At 32.3% G+C, this 23,194-nt stretch overlaps 2 protein-coding genes across 2 annotated transcripts; both read right to left on the bottom strand.

Moving 5' to 3' along the window:
• Positions 1 to 5,941: 5,941 nt before the first annotated feature.
• LOC139896891 (calcium-binding allergen Ole e 8-like) lies at positions 5,942 to 6,571 on the bottom strand. The gene has a single exon (XM_071879533.1). The coding sequence runs from the start codon at positions 6,569 to 6,571 to the stop codon at positions 6,083 to 6,085; it is 489 nt and encodes a 162-aa protein (XP_071735634.1). The 3' UTR covers positions 5,942 to 6,082.
• Positions 6,572 to 7,213: 642 nt separating this feature from the next.
• Positions 7,214 to 9,795, bottom strand: LOC139896890 (fructose-bisphosphate aldolase 3, chloroplastic). Its single transcript, XM_071879532.1, has 6 exons — positions 9,497 to 9,795; positions 8,605 to 8,874; positions 8,372 to 8,481; positions 8,185 to 8,275; positions 7,838 to 8,107; positions 7,214 to 7,748 (listed from the first exon to the last, which is right to left on the bottom strand). The coding sequence occupies exons 1-6, from the start codon at positions 9,656 to 9,658 to the stop codon at positions 7,470 to 7,472; spliced, it is 1,182 nt and encodes a 393-aa protein (XP_071735633.1). The 5' UTR covers positions 9,659 to 9,795; the 3' UTR covers positions 7,214 to 7,469.
• Positions 9,796 to 23,194: the final 13,399 nt, after the last annotated feature.

The raw sequence follows: 23,194 nt of genomic DNA, 5'->3' as shown, positions 1-23,194 counted from the left end.
AGTTAATTCTAAACTTGTTCGCAAATAAAGTTAATCCTTCTAACTACACTTTTAAAATCAACTATATACATGATCTATATCTATATGATATGCTAACTTAATGATTTAAAACCCGGAAACACGATAAACACCATAAAACCGGATTTACGCCGTCGTAGTTACAACTGGGGCCTGTTTTGGTTTGGATAATTAAAAACTATGAAAAACTTTGATTTAAAAGCTATACTTCTGGGAAAATGATTTTTCTTATGAACATGAAACCATATCCAAAAATCATGGTTAAACTCAGAGTGAAAGTATGTTTTTCAAAACAGTCATCAAGATGTCGTTCTTTCGACGGAAATGACTACCTCTTTCAAAAACGACTTGTAACTTTTATTTTCGACTATAAACCTATACCTTTTCTGTTTAGTTTCATAAATTCAAGTTCAATACGAAACCGTGGCCGCTTAAATCACTCAAAACGGATTAGAAACGAAGAAGTGGCGAGCAAAACAAAATTGGTAAAAACTACTCATTTTAGCTACGTGAAAATTGGTAACAAATCTATTCCAACCATAACTTAATCAACTTGTATTGTATATTATTTAATCTTGAGATACCATAGACACGTATACAATGTTTTGACCTATCATGTCGACACATCTATATATATTTCGGAACAACTATAGACACTCTATATGTGAATGTTGGAGTTAGCTATACAGGGTTGAGGTTGATTCCAAAATATATATAGTTTGAGTTGTGATCAATACTAAGATATGTATACACTGGGTCGTGGATTGATTCAAGATAATATATATCGATTTATTTCTGTACATCTAACTGTGGACAACTAGTTGTAGGTTACTAACGAGGACAGCTGACTTAATAAACTTAAAACATCAAAATGTATTAAAAGTGTTGTAAATATATTTTGAACATACTTTGATATATATGTACATATTTGTTATAGGTTCGTGAATCGACCAGTAGCCAAGTCTTACTTCCCAACGAAGTAAAAAAAAAGCTGTGAAAGTGAGTTATAGTCCCACTTTTAAAATCTAATATTTTTGGGATGAGAATACATGCAGGTTTTATAAATGATTTACAAAATAGACACAAGTACGTGAAACTACATTCTATGGTTGAATTATTGAAATCGAATATGCCCCTTTTTATTAAGTTTGGTAATCTAAGAATTAGGGAACAGACACCCTAATTGGCGCGAATCCTAAAGATAGATCTATTGGACATAACAAACCCCATCCAAAGTACCGGATTCTTTAGTACTTCGAAATTTATATCATATCCGAAGGGTGTCCCGGAATGATGGGGATATTCTTAAATATGCATCTTGTTAATGTCGGTTACCAGGTGTTCACCATATGAATGATTTTTATCTCTATGTATGGGATGTGTATTGAAATATGAAATCTTGTGGTCTATTATTATGATTTGATAATATATAGGTTAAACCTATAACTCACCAACATTTTTGTTGACGTTTTAAGCATGTTTATTCTCAGGTGATTATTAAGAGCTTCCGCTGTCGCATACTTAAATAAGGACGAGATTTGGAATCCATGCTTGTATGATATTGTGTAAAAACTGCATTCAAGAAACTTATTTCGTTGTAACATATTTGTATTGTAAACCATTATGTAATGGTCGCGTGTAAACAGGATATTTTAGATTATCATTATTTGATAATCTACGTAAAGCTTTTTAAACCTTTATTGATGAAATAAAGGTTATGGTTTGTTTTAAAATGAATGCAGTCTTCGAAAAACATCTCATATAGAGGTCAAAACCTCGCAACGAAATCAATTAATATGGAACGTTTTTAATCAATAAGAACGGGACATTTCACCCGACATGAAACGTGATGTTGTTAAGTATGTTGAACAATGCGTCACGTGTTTGCAAGTTAAGGTCGAACACCAAAAGCAGTATGGTATGTTACAACCGTTGGAAATCCCGAAATGGAAATGGGAGCACATTACCATGGATTTCATTACAAAGTTACCAAAGATGGCGAGAACTCAATTTGATACGATTTGGGTGATAGTTGATCGGTTGACGAAGAGTGCTTTGTTTCTTCCCATTCGGGAAACGATATCGTCGGAGACTTTGTCTAAATTGTTTATCAAGGAGGTGATATCAAGGCATGGGGTTCCTATATCTATTGTTTCGGATCTAGATACTCGTTTCACTTCTCGGTTTTGGAATAAGTTTCATGAAGATATGGGTACTCAATTGAAGATGAGCACGGTGTATCATCCTCAAATGGACGGTAAAACCGAGCGTACGAATCAAACATTGGAGGATATGTTACAGGCGTGTGTTATTGATTTCGGTGGTAGTTGGGATGAACACTTACATTTGGTGGAATTCTCGTACAACAATAGCTATCATGCTAGTATTGGAATTCCACCGTATGAGATGCTTTATGGGCGTAGGTGTCGAACTCCTATATGTTGGGGTGAAGTGGGACAAAGAGAAATTGGGAGCACCGATTTGGTTTTAGAGACGAATAGTAAGATTGAGATGATTTAGGCTCGACTTAAGGCAGCGCATGATAGACAAAAATCTTATGCCGATAAACGAAGGCGACCGATTGAGTTTCAAGAGGGTGACATGGTGATGCTTAAAGTTTCTCCATGGAAAAGTGTTATTCGGTTTCGAAAACGAGGAAAGTTAGCTCCTCGGTTTATTGGGCCTTTCAAAGTTTTGGCTCGTGTTGGTGAGGTTTCTTATAGACTAGAGTTACCCGAAGAGCTTGCGGGAATTCATAACACATTTCATGTTTCCCATCTCCGTAAGTGTCTTGCGGATGACTCGACTTGGGTGCCGTTGGATGAGATTTCCTTAAACAACAAGCTAGAGTATGTTGAAGAACCGATAGCCATTCTTGATGAAATGGTTAAAATGTTGCGTAACAAAGAGGTGAGGACTTTTAAAGTCCAATGGAGACATCGAAAGGGTTCTAAGTTTACATGGGAATCCGAAGAGTTTGTATTGGTGTATCTTCCGGCTTGTCATGTGGCTTGGATCGCGAGGACGCGCTCTGATTCAAGTGGAGGAGAGTTGTAACACCCTGTTTTTCTTCATACAAGTCCTAAGGTACGTATTTGAACTTTAGAACGTTTATATTCGTTTGCGTGTGTGATTAAATGATTTAAGAATCGAGTTTGGGGACTCTACTCATAAAATGTCGCATTTAAGTAGGTTATATCACGTCTGGACTCATCGCGATATGTGACGGTTATGTTCAAAAAGCGATGGCTCGATAGCCCTCCCCTCCTGACCTGTATATCGCGTTTTAATGTGTTCTGTCACGACCTGGTACACTATGTCGTGAAACGCGACTGCCCTGCCGCGAAACACGATGTATATCGCAGAAATTGACTTTTTAGCCCATTTTAAATGGCATCTTTTGGGGGTGTTATAGTCTTTTCACTTGTGGACGGTTTGGGGAACTTAAAAGCTGATGAAAGCTTATCCTAACCTCATTAAACACTTCTTCATCTACCCACATTCAATTTAGAGAGAGAGATTGAGTTTTAGAGTGAGAAAGCTCACTTTGAGGAAGAAGGAGACCAAATCTCACCCGAGTCCGAGTTTTAAAGTTGTTCCCTACGTCTCTAGCTACGATTTGATAGTGTTGGTAAGTCTTAAATTCGTGTTTTGAGTTTAATTTGATGTATGGTTAGGGTTTGTTCATTTAAGGCTTGTAAGACCCATTTGGGGGTTAATTTGGTGAATTTGGGTTAAATTGATGTGTGAAAAACCCTAAGGTTATAATCTAGGGTTTGGTCATGTGTTTTGATGATTGTAGAGTTAATTTTATTGTTAAACCACTAATACATTTATGTGTTAGTGAAAGTTTTGTTAAATGAGTTCAAGGTTGACCAAATGGCGGGTCTTGACTTTGAAATGGGTCAAATGAGTAATGATTGACCTAGTTGGGCAAGGTGGGTGTGAAATACCCTAAGTTCGTATTAGTTGGTGTTGTTAGACCTTAATCACTAGTTTTTAGTGATTTAGGATGGTCTTGACCTTAAATGGGCGGTTTGGTATAAATGAGTCATTTAATGCATGTAAGCCATTAAATGCACATGAGTAATTTGTTGGTGTTTAGTCCAACGAGTTGTATGTTAATTATATGCATAATGTAATAGGTACGTTACATTGAAGGTTGCAAGCTTGATTTCTAATTCACGTTAAGGTGAGTGGAATAATTATATATATGCATATATAGTTTATTTGCTTGCGGACTTGTGGTTAGTGTTATCTGGGCGTGTAGATTCACTATAGTATTATCCGGGTGTGTGGATTCACTACTCTTTTGTGCGATGGAGACCACATGTGCGTGAAGGGTGGTTCGGTAAGTGCGGACGTCCACCTAGGGGGTTAGTGTATACTAACGGTCACCGTGCGAGTACCAACGGTCATTGTGCGAGTACCGTTCCCTTGTGTGCGATATGGTTAACCATGGTTATGTGTTGTAGTGTAGCATAATATATTGTTCGAGTTATATATGCTATTAATTATGCTAGCTTGTGGTTTGGAGTTTTAGCATTATACTTCACGATGGTATGCTATTTAGTTTGCTAGCGTGTTTGAGGTATTTATGTTGTGATTGCAAGTAAGTAGGTTATATATGTATGTGTATAACTATTGCACTCACTAAGCTTTGCTTACCCCTCTCGTTGTTTACTTTTTAGGTACAAGTTCGGAGAAGGGAAAAGGGGTTGCCGGGAATTAGATATTCCCATGTTGGTTGCTAGATGAAGATTTTTGGAAGTCGACCTAGTGTTTTGGGTAGTTTAGCCCCAAACCATGCTCGAGTGTCGTTTGGTTTAAAACTATCATTTATGGGTCGAACTTGTGTTACATTTGATTAAGGGCCTTCGTGCCGATGATGTAAACTTTAAACATGTTAAACGTTTAAACGATTGTATGAAATGGTTGACATCTTATAACCAATTGAATTGGCGTGTTATTGGTTCATTATTTAAAAAAATATATACATATATTCGGGTTAATGCGGGTTGGGTTGTTTCATGATGGTAAGTGAAAATCATCGAAAACAATCACAAAATAGTCCAATTAGAAGAGTTAACAAGTTGAAACCTCAATTGCGGCATATTTTCTGATGGTAAGTGAAAATCTTCGAAAACAATCACAAAATAGTCCAATTATAACGCATACTTTGGTGTAATTTTTTTGGCGAAAATATAAATATTATATAACTAATAAAGGAAAATCATCAAAAAAAAGTGAAACCTCCTAAAACGTACAAACGAGAAAACTACCAAGCTAAACTAAATAATTGACCTAACACAAGCACAATAATCAAAACAATGGAGGATATTAATCAACATACACAAACACACAAACGAAATAAACAGTAACAGAAGAGGGTCGCCAATCTATACGAAGATCGGAAGATTAGGAACCATTTTCATCAAAAGACAAAACGCCAAAAAAACCCACGATGATAATGAGATCAACATCTTTAATAAATTCAGAAGTCTTTTGTAATTCCTCACCCTGTATCGGTCTCCTCCTTTTTTTTTAACCGAAACCTTAGGTGGGTCGCTTGAATTGATGACACTAGTCCCAACTTGAACGTCTTCATCATCTCCTCATACGCCGCAAGTTGAGAGTCCGAGATATTGGAACTCTTCACACCTCTGTTCTCAATCAAAGGTTTTTTACCCATAGATTTGTCAAAAGTCGCATCAAAGGTTGCGACCTCAATAGGCTTTTTACCCAAAGATTTTTTTAACTTTATCCAAAGTGAGACTTGTGCAAAAATATTTTACCTTCATGGTAGGCTAAAGAATGAAAACCTTGTCATGATAGCTCCTTCACATAAACTTTACAAATTTAACAAGTAGTATACATTAACATATATAATGTACAAAAGTTTGAAGGACACGTGAATTGTTTCATGTATAACTTTAACATAAATCGCCTAGATAGATTACATACACTTCTGTCAATAACTTAATACAGCAAATAAATATTTTGAAATACAAAGAGTGATGTGCCTTGTGCGTGAAATCAAACCACAATATAGCTAGCAAGTTTCTTACATTGCACCACCACCAGAATTCTTGGACATCATCTTTCTAAACTCTTCAAAATCAACAAAACCATCACCATCTGAATCCACAGATTTAATCATTTTCTCGCAGCTTTCAATCGTGTAATTCTCCCCTAATCGAATCAATATCTGATGCAACTCGCTTGCAGAAATCACTCCATTATTGTCCAAATCGAATTGTTTAAACGCTTCTCTAAGATCGTCGATACTATCACCTTCACATTCTCCTGCAATTCCACTGCAAAATACGACAAACTCATCAAGGCTAACGAAACCGTCAGAATCGGCATCAACTTCAGACATTATTCGCTTTACTTCATCCGGAGAGGTGTTAGATCCTAGCGATTTCAGGACATTAACAAGCTCGTCTTCAGAGATTTTACCGTCCCCATTGGTGTCGAAACGTTTGAAAATGTTCTTCACTTCCTCCTTATCCGTCGGGAACACAGATCCTTTGTTTGTTTCTGGCGCCATTTTGAAAATTTTCTTGTGTTTTTTGTTATGGTTTTGGCTATATGAAAGACGATGAATGTGAAAAACTATAAGAGATGTGAGGTACAAATGCATGGAAAAGGTTATGTTTACATGTTATTATGTGGATACAAAAAATGCATCCTTTTCTATGGTCAAAATAAATCAAATAAATTTGAATTACCAAGTGGCTATATAATTTGAGAATTGTTTTGGTCATAAACAAATTTTACAAAAGAAGCTTACAAGATATGTCCTATGTTAAACAAAGAGGGAGAAACAAGATTGAGAAGTAAACAAATGTGGTGATGACAAATTATGTTGTAAACTTCTTTTGCGAATTTATTTGTTATGATAGCATTGTTTGTATGCGTTTTCGTATTTGTATTAAAATTAACACATAGATATATGTTGTAATGTGTTGGATATTTTCACAAACCTAATTAGAAAAATGTAAAGAGTGAAGAAAAAGTTGTAAAATGACTATATTACCTCGAGTGCATAGCATGCGATATTGCGATAGGATTTAACAGAATTATTAACGACCGTTAGTCAAAGAACTCCCAAGTAACTATGGCAAAGCACGAGAATTGTCCACGTATGAAAAGATCAAGGGTCGGGACTTGTAATATGGTACAAATGAGATGAACAATCCTTATAATATTGTCTATTTAAAATGACCGTAACTGTAAAATGGTGCATACACCAACCTCACCTTAGACTTTCCCACACATATTAAGGGTCAATTTTTAGTACTCTCGTGGTTTTCCCACATCAATTATTCAAACAAATCCAAAATTACAAACAAAAGGCAAAAAAGGATAGAGAGAATGTAACAAGTAGTTCTCTCAGCTTCCATAACTGAAAATTTTGAACCAGCCTAGACCGCACTTACGAATCCTCAGTAGGTGTAGCCTTTAACAAACATTCCTTTCTTAGCATCCTCACTTTCACCTTCAGCAGAATACTTTCCGAGCTGAGCCAATGAGTTTGCTTTCGCACGGGTCAAAAGAGCTCTCTGACCCGCTTCAACGTTCTCGGGCCTCCCTTGCCATGCCTTTAACACAGAGTTTTGAAGTGCACGTGCATATGAAAACGACACGTGCCATGGGTTTGGGCTTTGGTTCATTGCATGTAAGTTTAGTGTAGCTTCCATTTCAGATTGTCCCCCTGACAAAAACTACATACCCAAAATTTCTTCCATTAGAAAGTAACATAATTGATAAGAATAAAAAGGGTATGATAAATGGTCATGCCATGCATACACACCATGATACCGGGAACTGCAGGTGGGACCCGCCTCTTGAGCATGGTGAGAGTATATTTAGCAATGGTCTCAGCGTCAGCTTTTTGCTTGTGGTCAGCCCCTGGTGTAACCATGCTGGGCTTGAGCAAAATTCCCTCAAACATAACATTGTTTTGTGCTAAGTAATAGAAAACCTCGGACCAAACTCTTTCAGCAACTTCAAGTGTTGTGTCGATTGAGTGGTCCCCGTCGAGAAGGATCTCGGGCTCCACTATCGGCAACAACCCGTTATCCTGCATAAGATGACGTAGATTATAACAATCTGAACAACGCAAATGATTTAAACGGGTCGATTAGGTAAATAACAAACCTGAGAAATAGCAGCATAACGTGCAAGTCCCCATGCAGCTTCTTTCACGGCCAAAGCAGACGGACCGCAAGGAATGCTTACAACAGTACGCCTAGACAACAACATAGAAAAAAACAATTACTAAACGACATATTTATATTGTTTACACATAATCTAAATAGCACTAAAAATGATATGTATATCCTACCACTTGGCAAAACGAGCACCTTGACTGTAATACTCAGCTGATCTAGAAGCCAACCCATCTAACCCTTGGCACCAAGATTCATTGTTAGATCCTGGAAGTGGCACCAAACCCTGTGGAACATAATTAGATTTTTGTATGAATATGTATAAAGTTTTAAACACTAATCACAAATTGTTATGGTTGATAGAACCATGTTGAATTTATGTTTAAGGATCTTCAACTGTTCGTCATACCTTGTCAACTTTGATACCAGGTACAATGTTCTGCTCACGCAAGCAGTCAACCATTTTCTTTCCATCTGTAGTTGATTGGTAAAGGGTCTCCTCGAACAGGATGGAACCAGATATGTACTGACCCAATCCAGGAGTGGTCAATAGAAGTTGTCTATAGGCTTGTCTGTTGGGCTCAGTGTTTTCTATTCCGATAGACGCCAGTCTCTTCCCACAAGTTGCATTTGACTCATCGATAGCAAGGATACCACGACCAGGTGATGCAATAGTTTTCTACTCCACAAAAAGAAACAACAATGTTCAACTCTTTCGTCACTAAACCAACTTTCAAACAATGTTTAACTTAATTATAATATTTCATCGCTGAAATCAAACAAATATCTTGAGCTTTAAATACAAATTACATATTACAGATACATCAGACTACATGATTCGCAACATACAGCCCTAATATTGACTGCAAAAAGTTCTATAGTTTTTCCAAATGATACAGCATAAAAAAAGTCAAACAAAGTAGTACAGTGATATCAGAATGCTATAAAAAAAATTAATAAAAAAGATCATGCTTTAAACTAAAGGGAAAACAAACATGATGTCTATTGGCTGCTAATTAAATATTAAATAATTCAAAAAAAGGCAGTCGGCCATCTCGCCTACCACAACAGTGATCAAACTAGTACTAATAATTAAAATTTAAACCAAAGTAAACCCTAAAATCAACTAGTCGCTAACAATCAATTAACAATAGCAAGCTAGCCACCGTTCAATTAATTAGATCAAGTTTCTATTTCTATTTCTATAATTTCTATTTCTATAATTTCTATAATCATAATAATAAATACAAAAATCAAATCAGTTTTAAATAAAAATGAAACGCAAAAATAAAAACACTTACAGCGGTTTTAACAAGTTCTTCTGAGTAAGATCCGGCACGGATGACGGAAACACGAGCTGCAGGTGAACGTGAGGAAGCAGATCCTGAACGTTTATTGAAGGATTGTTGACCGATCAACGATGATGAAGATGCGTTTAGTTTAACGAAACTTGCAGACGCCATTTTGAAATTATAAGTTTTGATCTCTGTTCGTAAAGGTATAGATATAAAAATGTATATACAGATGAAAGAGGTTGTTTTCTCGGTTAGTCCGCAGGGTAACGGAGAGGTTTTATATAATAAGACGAGAGTGAAGGTGGTGTGTGGGGAACTACCAAACCAATATGTTGCCTTGTAGGTGTTGATTTTTAACATCACCCAAAGGACAATTTTACCCTTTAGTTAATATCAAATGACAATAGAAATGATAATTGAAATTCTCGTGATGGATTTTCTATATCTCTCCTTCCCATACACTACTCATGTTGTATTGAATTTCGTTATTGTTGTTGTTGTTATAATAGAAATGATAATATTACGCATGAGTCCAAAATTACTAATTGGATTCAAAGTTTTTTTTTTACTTGACGTGAAGAGCCCAATTCACTATCACTCATTGATAATTTCTATTAAATTTCATCATAGACCTATTCGAACAGGAGTAAGATGTGCAACTGTCCGAGGTTCAGAAATTTAGAATGACTCAAAAATTTGAATATATATACAATTTTCTTAAAATAGTCAATTAAATTATATATAAAAATCGTCAACTAAAGTTATAATATTATATATTTAAATTGTTAAATACATTGTAAATAAAAAGTTAATAAATTTTAGTATTATATTTTTATATGTATTAAAATATTAATTGTGTATTCGGGCTCATTTTTATTTTTGCCCGGGGCCTAACAAATTGTAATTTTGGACATGATCATGTGCATGGAATGAGAAAAGGGAATGGGATAGGATACCCCTGGTCCTAGCCGTAAACAATGGATACTAGGTGATGTGCGCTCGACATGTGTAGTGTTGTGCAAACTGCAACAACTCGTCCCACATCGGCTTAAGTAATAAAGTGTGAGTCTCTTATAAGGTAACTCACATCTTTATCAGGCACAACATGTTTTGAGACTACAAGCACGACAGATCCCGTCAGAACTCTCCTACTAGGGATGGCAGTGGATACCCGATCCTGTGAATATCCACCCGATCCACCCGATTATTCGTGGATATGGACGATCTAAATGGATATGGATACGGATATGGATGAATCGAAATGGATATGGATATGGATGAAAAGTTTCATCCATTGATGAACCCGCTTTCACTCGAAATAACTAAATATATAAAGTTATCACTCGAATTAATATCATTTATGTTGTGATTTTCATTAATTATATTCATATTTCTTTATATTTTCTCTAAAAATATAAAAAAATTCTTATATTTTGATTTGTTTAAATCATTAAATGTATTTATGGTACCTTAGTGGTTTAAATGTGATTCTATGTAAGTAAAAAGTAATCAACTTACAGGTAATCGATATCTTTACACGTTTAACAGGCTATTTGTTGACTATCTGTTATATAGATTAGTAAAAATGTGACTTTCGGTCGCATAAACTATTAAGAAATATTACTTTTGATCGTATATAGTTAATCACCGCTTATAATTGCTAAAAATAAAATAAATTTAAATGGATATGGATGATTATCCAATAACCCGCTTCACCCGACGGATATGGATATGGATGAATGAAATTTTTATAAATGGACATGGATATGGATATGGATTAAAAATAAATAAATGGATATGGATATGGATACGGCCTCACCCGATCCATTTCCGATCCATTGCCATCCCTAGCGAACATTTACAATTACTACGAGGTTTTATGCTATTAAAAATTTATGAGATCATTCTAAACCATGACATACTTTCTCAGTGGCACCTCAACGTCACATCAACTTTCTCTCTCCACTTTCTCACCACCTCCTCTCATGACACTTCCATAAGACCATTTTTAACCCTGCCTATGACGTCACAGGTAGATTGTGCAGTTTTTGGCCAAAAAGTGTAATCTGCCTGTGACGTGGCAGTGTCAGTTTTTGACACTCATTAACCCTGACGCTCCATTTCTGTGTCAAATTCTTGTGGGTCCCACCAGTTTTATTTTTTATTAAATATGAATACAAATTATATTTTATAAAATAAAATAAATATAAAATTAAATAAAGTCACAAATTAATATTTCATAAAATTTAATCATTACATAAATTAATATAATTCAAGAATACATAAAATAAACTAGTTCATGGTGCGGAATGTGGACGGAAGGTTCCAAATATGCTCGACAAGATCTTCGGTTAGTGCGTCGTGCATTGCTTTATCTCTTATCTCTCGGATGATAATGTCTTGATTCCGACCTCTATTCGGTATACGTTCGGGACGATTCTCCATGTCCTCGGTAATGAAAGCTTCCTCCCAATCACTTATCGCAAAACCGTTATCTTCTAAAATCATATTATGTAATATAACACAACATTCCATATATAATAACCCTCAATTTTCCATACTTGAAATGACTATTCTACCTCTAGGGTTTTTGCATGCTTATTAATATTAAAATTAATAAGTAATTACCCTATTTTAATACAACGTTGACTGAATATTAATTTTTAGTCGACAATTATTATTAATTAAAGTGTATATTATTTTATAATATACTTTAGCTAATATTAACTAGTATTAAAATAATTGTGGCACATTTATAAAATACAAAACTATAATGTAACTAAATAAATTAAATGATAAATTATTATAATTATTTAAATAAATTAATAATAACCGAAAATAATAATTATTATTAATAAATCTCGGATAAATAATAATAAAGAGATAATTACAAAATAATTACTAGAATATTCCAAAGGATAAGATTACAATTAATTTGATTTATTTAATATGAATTAATTTGGTAATTATCTACAAATATTCTAGAATTATCCAAAAAGAATATTCCAAACGTGTTCTTAAAGAAAAAGTAATTAGTTTCCTAATCTAATTCAAACTCTTAACCCTATTCTTAAAATTCAACTATAAATAGAGGTCATAATCTCTCATTCCAAGTTTCCAACTTACACTCCACAAATTTACCCTCTTCTTTTCCTCCCTCCCTCTTGGTTTCGGCAACCATCACCATCCCCATAATCACCACCGACCACCACACGCCGCCGGTCACCGCCACCGTCGCCAGATTTTCCCATTATTCGTTTCGTTCATCTTCTTTTAAGGTAGATATATACTTTTTTAACTTGTTTTACTAAAACATAACATATAAAGATAGATATATCAAGTATCTTTAATTATTAAACTTGCTAATCTTGTTTTAAGGATAATTAAATTCGTATTTATTAAAACCTTAATTTTTCAGAAACTAAAAAGTTTTATTTTCTTATTTTGAGTTCATATATGGATTCTTCTTTCAAAACCATTAAAAACGCATATATGGAACATGCTTTTTCGATTTAAAACAAATTAGTTATGATTAAAACAAAATTTTGAATCCAAAATTACATACATAGGGGATTTTGTATAAATTTTTCTTAAAATTATATTCATATATCTTTATAAGGTAAGTGAAATATATTTAATTTATATATTATAACTATCTTGTTTTACAAGATAAATACAAGTAATATTAAGATAAAGATACAAATTTATTTAAAGTATTATATCTAAATAAATAAATACAAATATATTTAGTATATATCTACAATTATATATATAATTAATACATTTATTAATATAATAATAATATCATATTGATAATATAATGGATAGAGATTTAATCAAAAGGGAAGCACTTTTTTGGGGGGAAGTAATATTTTTTCATTTTTTTCAAAAAAAATTTCGGGCATCAAGGTCACATGAAAATATGAACATTTAAAAAAGACACTTTGTGATGAACGTTATTTTGGCGGTAAAACGCTCGAAGAAAAAAAATGAAAACATTCAATGCATTAAATATTTTGATTATGAGTTTTTTTTAAGAGGTTAGAAATTAGGGTTTAGAAATTAGGGATTTAAAAATTAGGGTTTAGAAATTAGGGTTTTGGGTTTAGAAATTAAGGTTTAGAGTTTAGAAATTAGGGTTTAGATTGAATATTTTAACACGAACGGTTTAGAGTTTAGGGTTTAGGGTTTAGGGTTTAGGTTGAGGGTTTACGGAGTAAACCCGAAAACTATAAACCCTAAACTCTAAATCGGGCTAAATTCGAAAAAAAACACTTCACACAAGATGAAAATAAAGCGATGCTGTAACAACCCGTCTTTTTCCGTTTACCTTATGTTTATTTATTTTAACATCCGTTATTTAATTATAACGTCTCCCGTTTACTCTAGCGTATTTAAGATAATTGGTAAGGTTAATTCACGCACCCGTTTTTAAACTCGAGGGACTAATGTTGCCAAAGGACCAAACTAGTGACTAGGTCAACTAGTCAATCCCCCACTTCCCCACTCTTTCACTTCACCTCCCACCACCATCTTTCTTACTTCCATTTTTCTTTCAAATTCACAACGTCAAAGATTCATTATCCATTTCAAATCTAGGAAGATCACAACAAATCTAATTGCATATTTGTGATCTACTACTCAAGACCTTTAATTTGGTACCAATCTTAATACTTGGGGTAAGCTTTTCAAAAACCTCTAATTTCAATAATTAAACATTTAAACTTAAAAGTGTGTTAATTAGTGTCTATGGCTCTTTGTGATGTCGTGTATGTAATTTGTTTGCTCGATCTTGTTATTTTGCATAATTAGCATAAACTTGGAAAAAGGGTTTGTTTAATCTTGAGTTTTAGTTGATTAAATGTTGTTATATGTTAAAGTTCATGTATTAAATATGTTACTAGCATCATTAGCTTCAATTTGATGTGTAGGTTGACTTGGAAAACTTCACTAACGTGATTATTGAATTTATAATTCTTGGTTAGGGTTTAGTAGTCTTAAATATGAATTTTTGATGTATTGAATGCTATGAGGTGTTGTTAGTAAGTGTTTAGTTGCATTGTATGTTTAATTACCTTTGAAATGGCATATTATATGTGTGTACTAAGTTCCCGAATCATCATTTGCATTTATGAACTTGAAGCATTGATGATGAACTTTCAATGATCATTCAACGTGGATTTGATTGTTGTAAATGATGGATTTGATTGATGATATGTATCTAGATGTATTCCTTGTTAAAATACCTTTCCAACGATGTATGGTATGTGTTTTTAGTGTTTTCGGTTCATTAATTATGAATGAAAGAAGATTGGTTCGAGCACTTGAAAAAATTCAGCAAATCAACACCTGGAAACCAGGGCTTTGCGATCGCGAGCCCTGGAGTGCCTAAAATCTCGCGATCGCGAGAAAAGGGCTGTCCCAATTTTTTTTGTGTTTTTCCAATTTCATTCCAGCTTACTCGCAACTCCGATTAACATGAAACTTAGTCAACATGCTTATATATGACTACGTTTTTATGGACAATAGTCGGATACCCGACCCGACCCGTCGACGTTGACTTTGATTTTGACCAAGTTTGACTTTGTCAAACTTAACCAAAGACTTATGTAATCGTTCTAACCTTCTTTTATACTTATATCTTGCATGAAACTTGACAACTTGACTCACATGCTATATAATCGAGTCGTAACGAGTCATAGGACTAATTGAACGACTTTGACCGACCTCGTATTTTACCGGTATTGATACAGCCTACTCGTTTAGGTCAAGACTAGCATTTGTTATTGCACACGTTTACTTTATGAAGTACCTTTTTACTCGTGCACTCAAGGTGAGATCATAGTCCCACTTTTACTATTTTACACTTATACTTGGGATGAGAAAACATAAACGTTTTGTTTTACTAAATGAACACAAGTACGAAAACAAACATTCTATGTACGAGTTAGAACAAAAAGCCTCAATTCAATTATCATTAGTTACATTTGTAGGGTGTAAGCGATAACTTTGTGCGGATCCATACGGGTTTGACAAACCCTCATTCGGGCGGTTAGCTACCGTTGGCGGATGAAATGTAATTTTGAGTATAGTGTAGTTCTAACACTATGGTAACGAGGTTCTTAAACAGTTAAGCCTTGATAATTGGGGGCTCGTGATACAACAACTTTTAGAATGGTTTACTATTATTTCAACGTTATAAATCTTGTGGTTCAATATAACATGCTTACTAAACCTATGATTTCACCAACGTTTTCATTGACAGATTTTCTATGTTTCTCTCACGTCCTTGAATGCTAAGTGGTACTTGCTTCCGCACACTATTTTGATACTTGCTTAGATGTAGAGTATACATGCATACATGGAGCGTCTTTTGACTTTATTTAAATTGTGTCGAATAGGTTTTATTTGTACTTAAACGTTGTAACGTAACTAGTTGTCGAACTACTTTTGTAAACCTTGAAACATCCTTACATTTGAAATGAATGCGACATATTTTGGTCAAACTTTGTTTTAAAGATTTATGACCACGTAACGGGACCTAAGTTAACGGCGCCGTCAATAGCGATTTTGGCGGGTCATGTGACAACCCGGAAATTTCCAACAAAATTTAAAATCTCTACATGATTTCGTTTAACCTCGACTAATTTCCGACGATTCACGAACAACTATATATATATATATATATATATCAACTACCCTATATTTGTATAAATTATTACATTATTAGCATTATTATTAATAATATTATTATTAGTATCATTTTCATTATTATTATTAATGTTACATATTATTAGTAATATAATTATTATTAATAGTATTATTATTATTAATATTATTATTAATTCTATTATTAATATTATTAGTATTACCACTTTTACTAAAAGTAAGAAGATTATATAAATATCACTATTATTAATACAACTTATTATTATTAATATTATTATTAATAATAGTATTATTAACATTTTATAATGATTATTATCATTATTATTAATTATAATTATAATTATAATTTTTATTATTAATATTGTCATTATTACCATTATTATTTATCACTAATATTATTATTTTTATTATTAATATAGGTATTATTATTATTAATATAATAATTAATTATTATTAATAATATTAATTAAAATAAAATGAAAAAGATGTATACCTAAATTAGGTATTAATAATAAACTGTTTTTATTTTTTTATTAAAATTGTGATCTGCATTATTTGATAAAAAAATCTGCTACCGGCTTTACTTTTGAAGTTTAGTGATCGAACTTTTATTTTTTTATTTTTCCTAATTACTTTTTATTTTTATTATTAATACTGATCACGAATTTGCATTTGTGTCGACCCAAAATGTTGCTATAAAATTCGGATAGTTCCAATTGATTGATACCATATGACAATACACTACCATCACTTACAAATCGATTGAATTAAAAAAAATGAAGAACACAGCTTTATACTCTATTCGCGTTTTAATTTTCGAAAAGATCTAATTCGAATTTAATTACAAAATGTATTAATGTAGTTTTGTTAGGATTCATCTATTCAAACTTCCTGCAAAAGCTCAGCTTCCAATTCTTTCTAACGATTTTGAATTTTCGAGTCAAAGTTATTTGTCAAAAAGTCAAACTAAGTGTTCATCACAAAATTCGTTTTTATTTTAATGTTTTTGTTGAAATTAAGGATTCAAAAAGTTTCCATGGATGATTTACAACCTATTTCATGTAGAAATCGGGGTCTAAAACGGTCTCAATTTCAAAATCAACGTTTGAGTTTTTGAGTGTTCTTCGTGAATTTTTTTCTGTTATACGTATATATATTTTTTTTCTTTCTTTCTTTGTTCTTCTGTTCTATTAATCAATCCTACAGCCAATTAATTCTATTTCAAATTCAAGTCTAAAACTAAAACATCTAAATTATTGGGTTGAGTACTACCTCTGGTCGATTTATTTTTGGAAAAAGATGAACACTGAATTAAAGGGGTTAAATGGTATTGGATTAGGTTTTAAATCAGAAAAGCAAGGTCAGACGAATGGTTAAGGTGTTTATGTGTGAGAGAGAGGTCTCGGGTTCGAGCCCATATTGGGCCATTTTTTTAAGAAAGCTTTCTAAGGTAGTTTCCATTTCTACTACTACTACTACTACTACTACTACTACTATTATTATTATTATTATTATTATTATTATTATTATTATTATTATTATTATTATTATTATTATTATTATTATTATTATTATTATTATTATTATTATTATTATTACTACTACTACTACTACTACTACTACTACTACTACTACTACTACTACTACTACTACTACTACTACTACCACTACTAACATCATTATAAGTATTATTATTAGTATCATTAAGATTATTAGTATTATTAAAACTATCATTATTATTATCATTTTAAATATTATTATCATTATTATGATTAGAATTATTATTATTTTGAAAACAATACAAATTATTATTATTATTATTATCATTGTTAGTAGTATTAGTATCATTTTATATTTATAAGTATTATTATTAATGTTATCATTATTATTATTACTAATATGACTATCTTTATTAGTATTATTATTATTATTAAAATGTATTATCATTATTATCATTTTTACAAAAATTATTATTTTTGCTATCATTAACACTATATTATTATTATTATTTTTATTACTAGTATCATTATGAATATTACCATTATCATTATGAATATTATTATTATTGTTATTACAAAATAATACAACTCTTTATTCATTATCATTATTAATATCATTTTATCCAATAAATACTTATATATAGGATATATATATATAAAAGTATATATATAGAAATATATAACAATTGAAATATATATAAACTTATTCGATTACGAGTATATGTGTTAATATATATACTTAATATAGGTTCTTAAATCCGAGGACAACCCTACACTTGTTCAATGCCGTTATATGTATTTTTACTACAAAATACAGTATCGTGAGTTTCATTTGCTCCCTTTTTATCTATATTTTTGGGCTGAGAATACATGTACTATTTTTATAATTGATAGATACAAGTACAAACTATTATGCGACCAACATGAGTACTTTTATTGTGTTGATTTGAAACATACAAAACCCGACTTTGTAATATCATTAATTGCTAGATAATGAAGAGGCAAACGGAATTATTATAAATAGCGCTATTGGGAGTAACGTCCCACACTGTTGACCTCAGGTCAATTGGTGGTATAATAATGATCTCGACAATTACATATATATTGTCTCGGGGTAAAATCGTTTAGTTTTGATATTATACGCTCATAGCATACTTTTGATATACATGATATATCGTCTTTTATTAAATCTTGTGATCTATTACTGAAATCATTATTTATGATAAACCTATAAACTCACTCAACCTCGTGTTGACTTTTTAAAGCATGTTTATTCTCAGGTACTTAAATATTGCTTCCGCTGTATATCTGCTGCTTTGATGATGATTTCTTGCCTTGCTTGGAGTCTTCATGCATTACTTACCAATTCATTTAAAAGTATTTAATACTCAAAATATAATGTAATCTATTTATCTTCCGCTGAAAAACTCAATAAAACTTCCATATAGAGTCGTTCTCGTTTATACAACTGTGATTTGATATAATTAGTCACAAATACCTCAGGCCCTATTTGGGGGTGTGACGGAAATGGTATCAGAGCAGTATTATTGTAGAGAACCAGGATTGCATTTTAAGTGTTCCTTATACAATTAGGTACCTTAGCAATGTCGAACTACAACTTTCCTTGACTATAGTACCTTTAATTGTTAAATGCTACACTATACCTTAGAAACTTTACTTATTAAATTCTTTAATCTTTCTTAGAATGCCGAGCCAACCTAAGAATTCTGCTCACTCTCCTAAGTACTATCTAATTCCGCCACCACATTTAAATGCGACACCAAGATTTCTGAAATTCTCGACATTCCTATGTCATCTATCATGGTTTTATGTATTACATATGTATTACATGAAATATTATCCATGATTTTTGAAATTCCTATATTTGTTACTACTCATACTCAGATGTATATAACTCCCTGTTATATCACGTACCTATATTCCTTATGCCTTTATGCATCGGTTTGCAAACCGAAAAATGTCATTGAGTTACCGAGAATATCAAAGACATTATAATGTCATCACTATTCATTTTCAATACTTCCAAAATCTTTGCTTTCTCGTTATTTTTGATCATTGAACTTTCTTGACGGGTGACGTCTACGAAACTCTAGAATGAAAGGGTTTGGATTACCGATTTAAAGGATCTTATAGCTCAAGCCCCTAGACCTGAATAGGCCATTACGAATTAAAAGTCTTTAATCGAAATATTATCTAATTACATACTTATCATTTTTAATCTAGACACGTCATACTGCAATTATTACATAAATGGAGTACAGATAAATCATATCTTATCATATCTATCTCAATAGACTTTGTCTAACACTTTTCCTAAATTTCCTCCGTAAATTACGGAAATCTTTTTGCTATATATACGTATTCGAGGAGACAAATATATAATTCAGTATTCAACACTCATTTCATATCAAACCCTATTCTAAAATATGGATTTCTCACTTGATTCCTCGAGCTCCACAGGCAGCATAACCGGAACAAACGAACCAATCAGTCATCATCAATTCTGAATGGATTGGGGATGGGTTTGTAGTCGACTTAATCAATGGAGAAGTGAAGAAGGTGATCCTTTCCACCAACCAAATTGTCCTCTTGGCGAAGAACCTGAAGCACTTACCGGCGAACCAATCCGGAACACCATTTTCACCCTCATTTCCAGGATATCCAGTCATGAATATATAATATCTAGAATTCTAGATCTTATTCATCCGCTTGTCCGAATTGTCAATCATCCCAGAATAATAGCAGAAGTCAACGAGCTCTGCGCTCGAGTGGTGGCTCTAGAGAATATGGTGCAAAATCTAAGAGCATCAGCAGCATAACCAGCACCGACAGCACCACCAGTATCAGCAACAGCAACACCACAGCCACCAAGGAATATTATTAATAATGAGTTAAGATGTATTGACTCATTCTTCCTGAAGAATTATATATGTATACCGTATATATATATATATATATATATATATATATATATATATATATATGGTTTGGAACAATAATAAATCTTTTCGTACTAAGCTATTACGTGTGAATCTTAACTAGTATGTACTACTTGGTTAATTCATATCACTAATATGATATGATGTACATCCTTCGTTAATGACTTAACAATCATTAATCACTGCTTCAACACAATAAACTTCATTTCATAATAAACCAAGTGTATTAATCAAATACATGATTGATTGTATACTTCCATTTTTTATATACTCGAAACTTTCTAGAAAACATTATTCATGCCTTGTGAATTTCACAAGAAATCCACGAGCACCAACATTATATGCCGAGGTATATCAATAACAATGAGCAATAAAGTATTAATTCATAACTTCATTAGCGAAATATTTCGCTACAATTATGAAATCTCTAAGGTTCTGGAGATTATTTATCCTCATTTCAACCGCAAATCAAATGAGTTTAATATTATATTAACTCGTTAAATCTATATTATATCTGAAGAATACATATATGAACGTATATCTTCATAAAGATTGTAATTAAATATTCTTTTATACAAACTGTTAATTGTGAAAATATTTTAACGGGTAGGTAATACCCGAGAAATATTTATATCTCACATTAATATGTTACATTGTACATTCTTCAGTTTTGATTCAACAGTCATTAACTATACCACTTACATTCACAAGATATATGTATCCGTTCACTAAAGAACAATCATTTTCATTCAAAATTCAATTACATATTCTGATTTTGACATATCAGAATCCAAGTAAAGCTTTAGCAAGTGTTACCTTCCTAAAAGATCACTACATTCCTGAATTACATTCATTCGTATTCTGCGATGAATTATCACATCAAACCACCGAAATTATCATTCATTAGTTTTGAAATTTACAACATTTCTTCGTCAACCGTTAGATCCGTTGACGGTTACACCCCGCGTTCAACGCACGAATTCAAAATTCTTGAAAAAACCTTAGAACTATAACCAACGATTCAGATTCGTTAACCCTAATAATGCTGATGAAGCAGCAAAAGCTGTAGATGGTCTTAATGACCAGAAGCTTGATAATAAAGAATTGTGTGTTGGAAAAGCTCAAAAGAAAATATGGTATTGAAAAACGGATTGAGCAAAACATAAAGGAAGCTGTGGATAATCACAAAGACTAAACCTGTATTCAAAGAATCTAGATGATTCAGTATCTGCTGAAATTATTAGCAATTACCCTGCTCCTTACTTATCTTAAATCCTTACAGAAGAATTTCCTCATTATCATTTGATCTTAGAAAATTCTAAGATATCATCGTATCTTTCGTTATAAATATCCTCGATATTTCTGAAGATATCTTCATAACTATTCTTGTCCGAAATTATTTATCACTTCGCACTATCTGTGTTACATAATAAAGAAAACAGTTTTAGTTTCTATATTCTGTAAAATTCAAGTTTAAATTACAAATATTTTGAAGAAGTGTTGGGAATTGAAGCATGATTTAGTATAATATAATGACGTCAGGCCAACGTGATTATATTACAGTAAGTCATGCTAAATTTTTAATGGAAGATGATGATTCATAGACTTTATAATCATCATTTGCCATGTTACACGACTCTTACATTTTACTTAATCACTGAACATGTCAAGAAAATATATTCTTGATAGTTTTATCCTCAGTAATTCTGGTAATTTAACAAATCAAATCATGATATTACGATTCCTTCCTGCTTAGAACATTAAGTTCAATTGAAACTTCATACCTACGAATTCTGGACCATTATTTGCTTTACAAAAAGCATAGAGCTCCGACATATAATGGAAAATATAAAGCCCGATAACAACACTGAAATTACAAACCGTGTATATCAATACGTATTGCAACGTAAAGACACGGGAGAATTAAAAATATTATAACCCCAAGGTAATCGTAGAAGTAAACAGATTCCTCTGGTGGTAAATGAAAAAAAAAAGAATGACTGTTTATATGGTCAATATAATAACAAGGATCAATACGGGATTGAGCATTTTTACAATTTTTGGAAGTATGAATCGAGAAAGAAAGTTTAGAACTGGTGAAGATAATGAAACTGAAGAAGCTAATTTATAGCAAAATTTCAGACACAGCAATCAAGGCAATTTACCGCATTTAATCAAAGAAAATCCCAAAATTCCTTAATTACCGGAGAATCAAATCTTATAAAGATTATAAAGATTTTCTTTAATTCCTTGAATTCTGGAAATCAATCGTGACTACGTCAAAAGTTAAGGCGAACATTTAATTTTCTCATTTCAATCTTTTACGATAGCTTCGTTTATACTCTTCCTGTAATCGAATCGTTTCATTCATATTACCCAATGTTGATAAAACTTTATTTTTCAGCTCATATTCATCATTCTTGTTGTAAGCAATGACGATCCCTATCAAATTTCATGACCGGTATTTTCACAAACTCCTCTCTATTTTGTCTACCCTAATATTGTGGCATAAATGCTCAAGGTTTAAATTAGCTCACTATTATTCATAACACATTTCATGTGTATTGAAATGCTTG

The sequence above is a fragment of the Rutidosis leptorrhynchoides genome, chromosome 3 (genome assembly GCF_046630445.1).
Source record: "Rutidosis leptorrhynchoides isolate AG116_Rl617_1_P2 chromosome 3, CSIRO_AGI_Rlap_v1, whole genome shotgun sequence".
Taxonomy (NCBI): Eukaryota; Viridiplantae; Streptophyta; class Magnoliopsida; order Asterales; family Asteraceae; genus Rutidosis; species Rutidosis leptorrhynchoides.
This window is presented reverse-complemented; position numbering and strand designations above follow the sequence as displayed.

What these genes read in the sequence shown, in the direction of transcription:
- LOC139896890 (XM_071879532.1), bottom strand. Translation starts at nt 9,658, where the DNA reads ATGGCGTCTGCAAGTTTCGTTAAACTAAACGCATCTTCATCATCGTTG. An exon ending in GTTATGCTGCTATTTCTCAG is followed by an intron (nt 8,108 to 8,184) that starts GTTTGTTATTTA and finishes CATCTTATGCAG; the next exon opens with GATAACGGGTTGTTGCCGAT. An exon ending in CTGCAGTTCCCGGTATCATG is followed by an intron (nt 7,749 to 7,837) that starts GTGTGTATGCAT and finishes TTGGGTATGTAG; the next exon opens with TTTTTGTCAGGGGGACAATC.
- LOC139896891 (XM_071879533.1), bottom strand. Translation starts at nt 6,571, where the DNA reads ATGGCGCCAGAAACAAACAAAGGATCTGTGTTCCCGACGGATAAGGAG.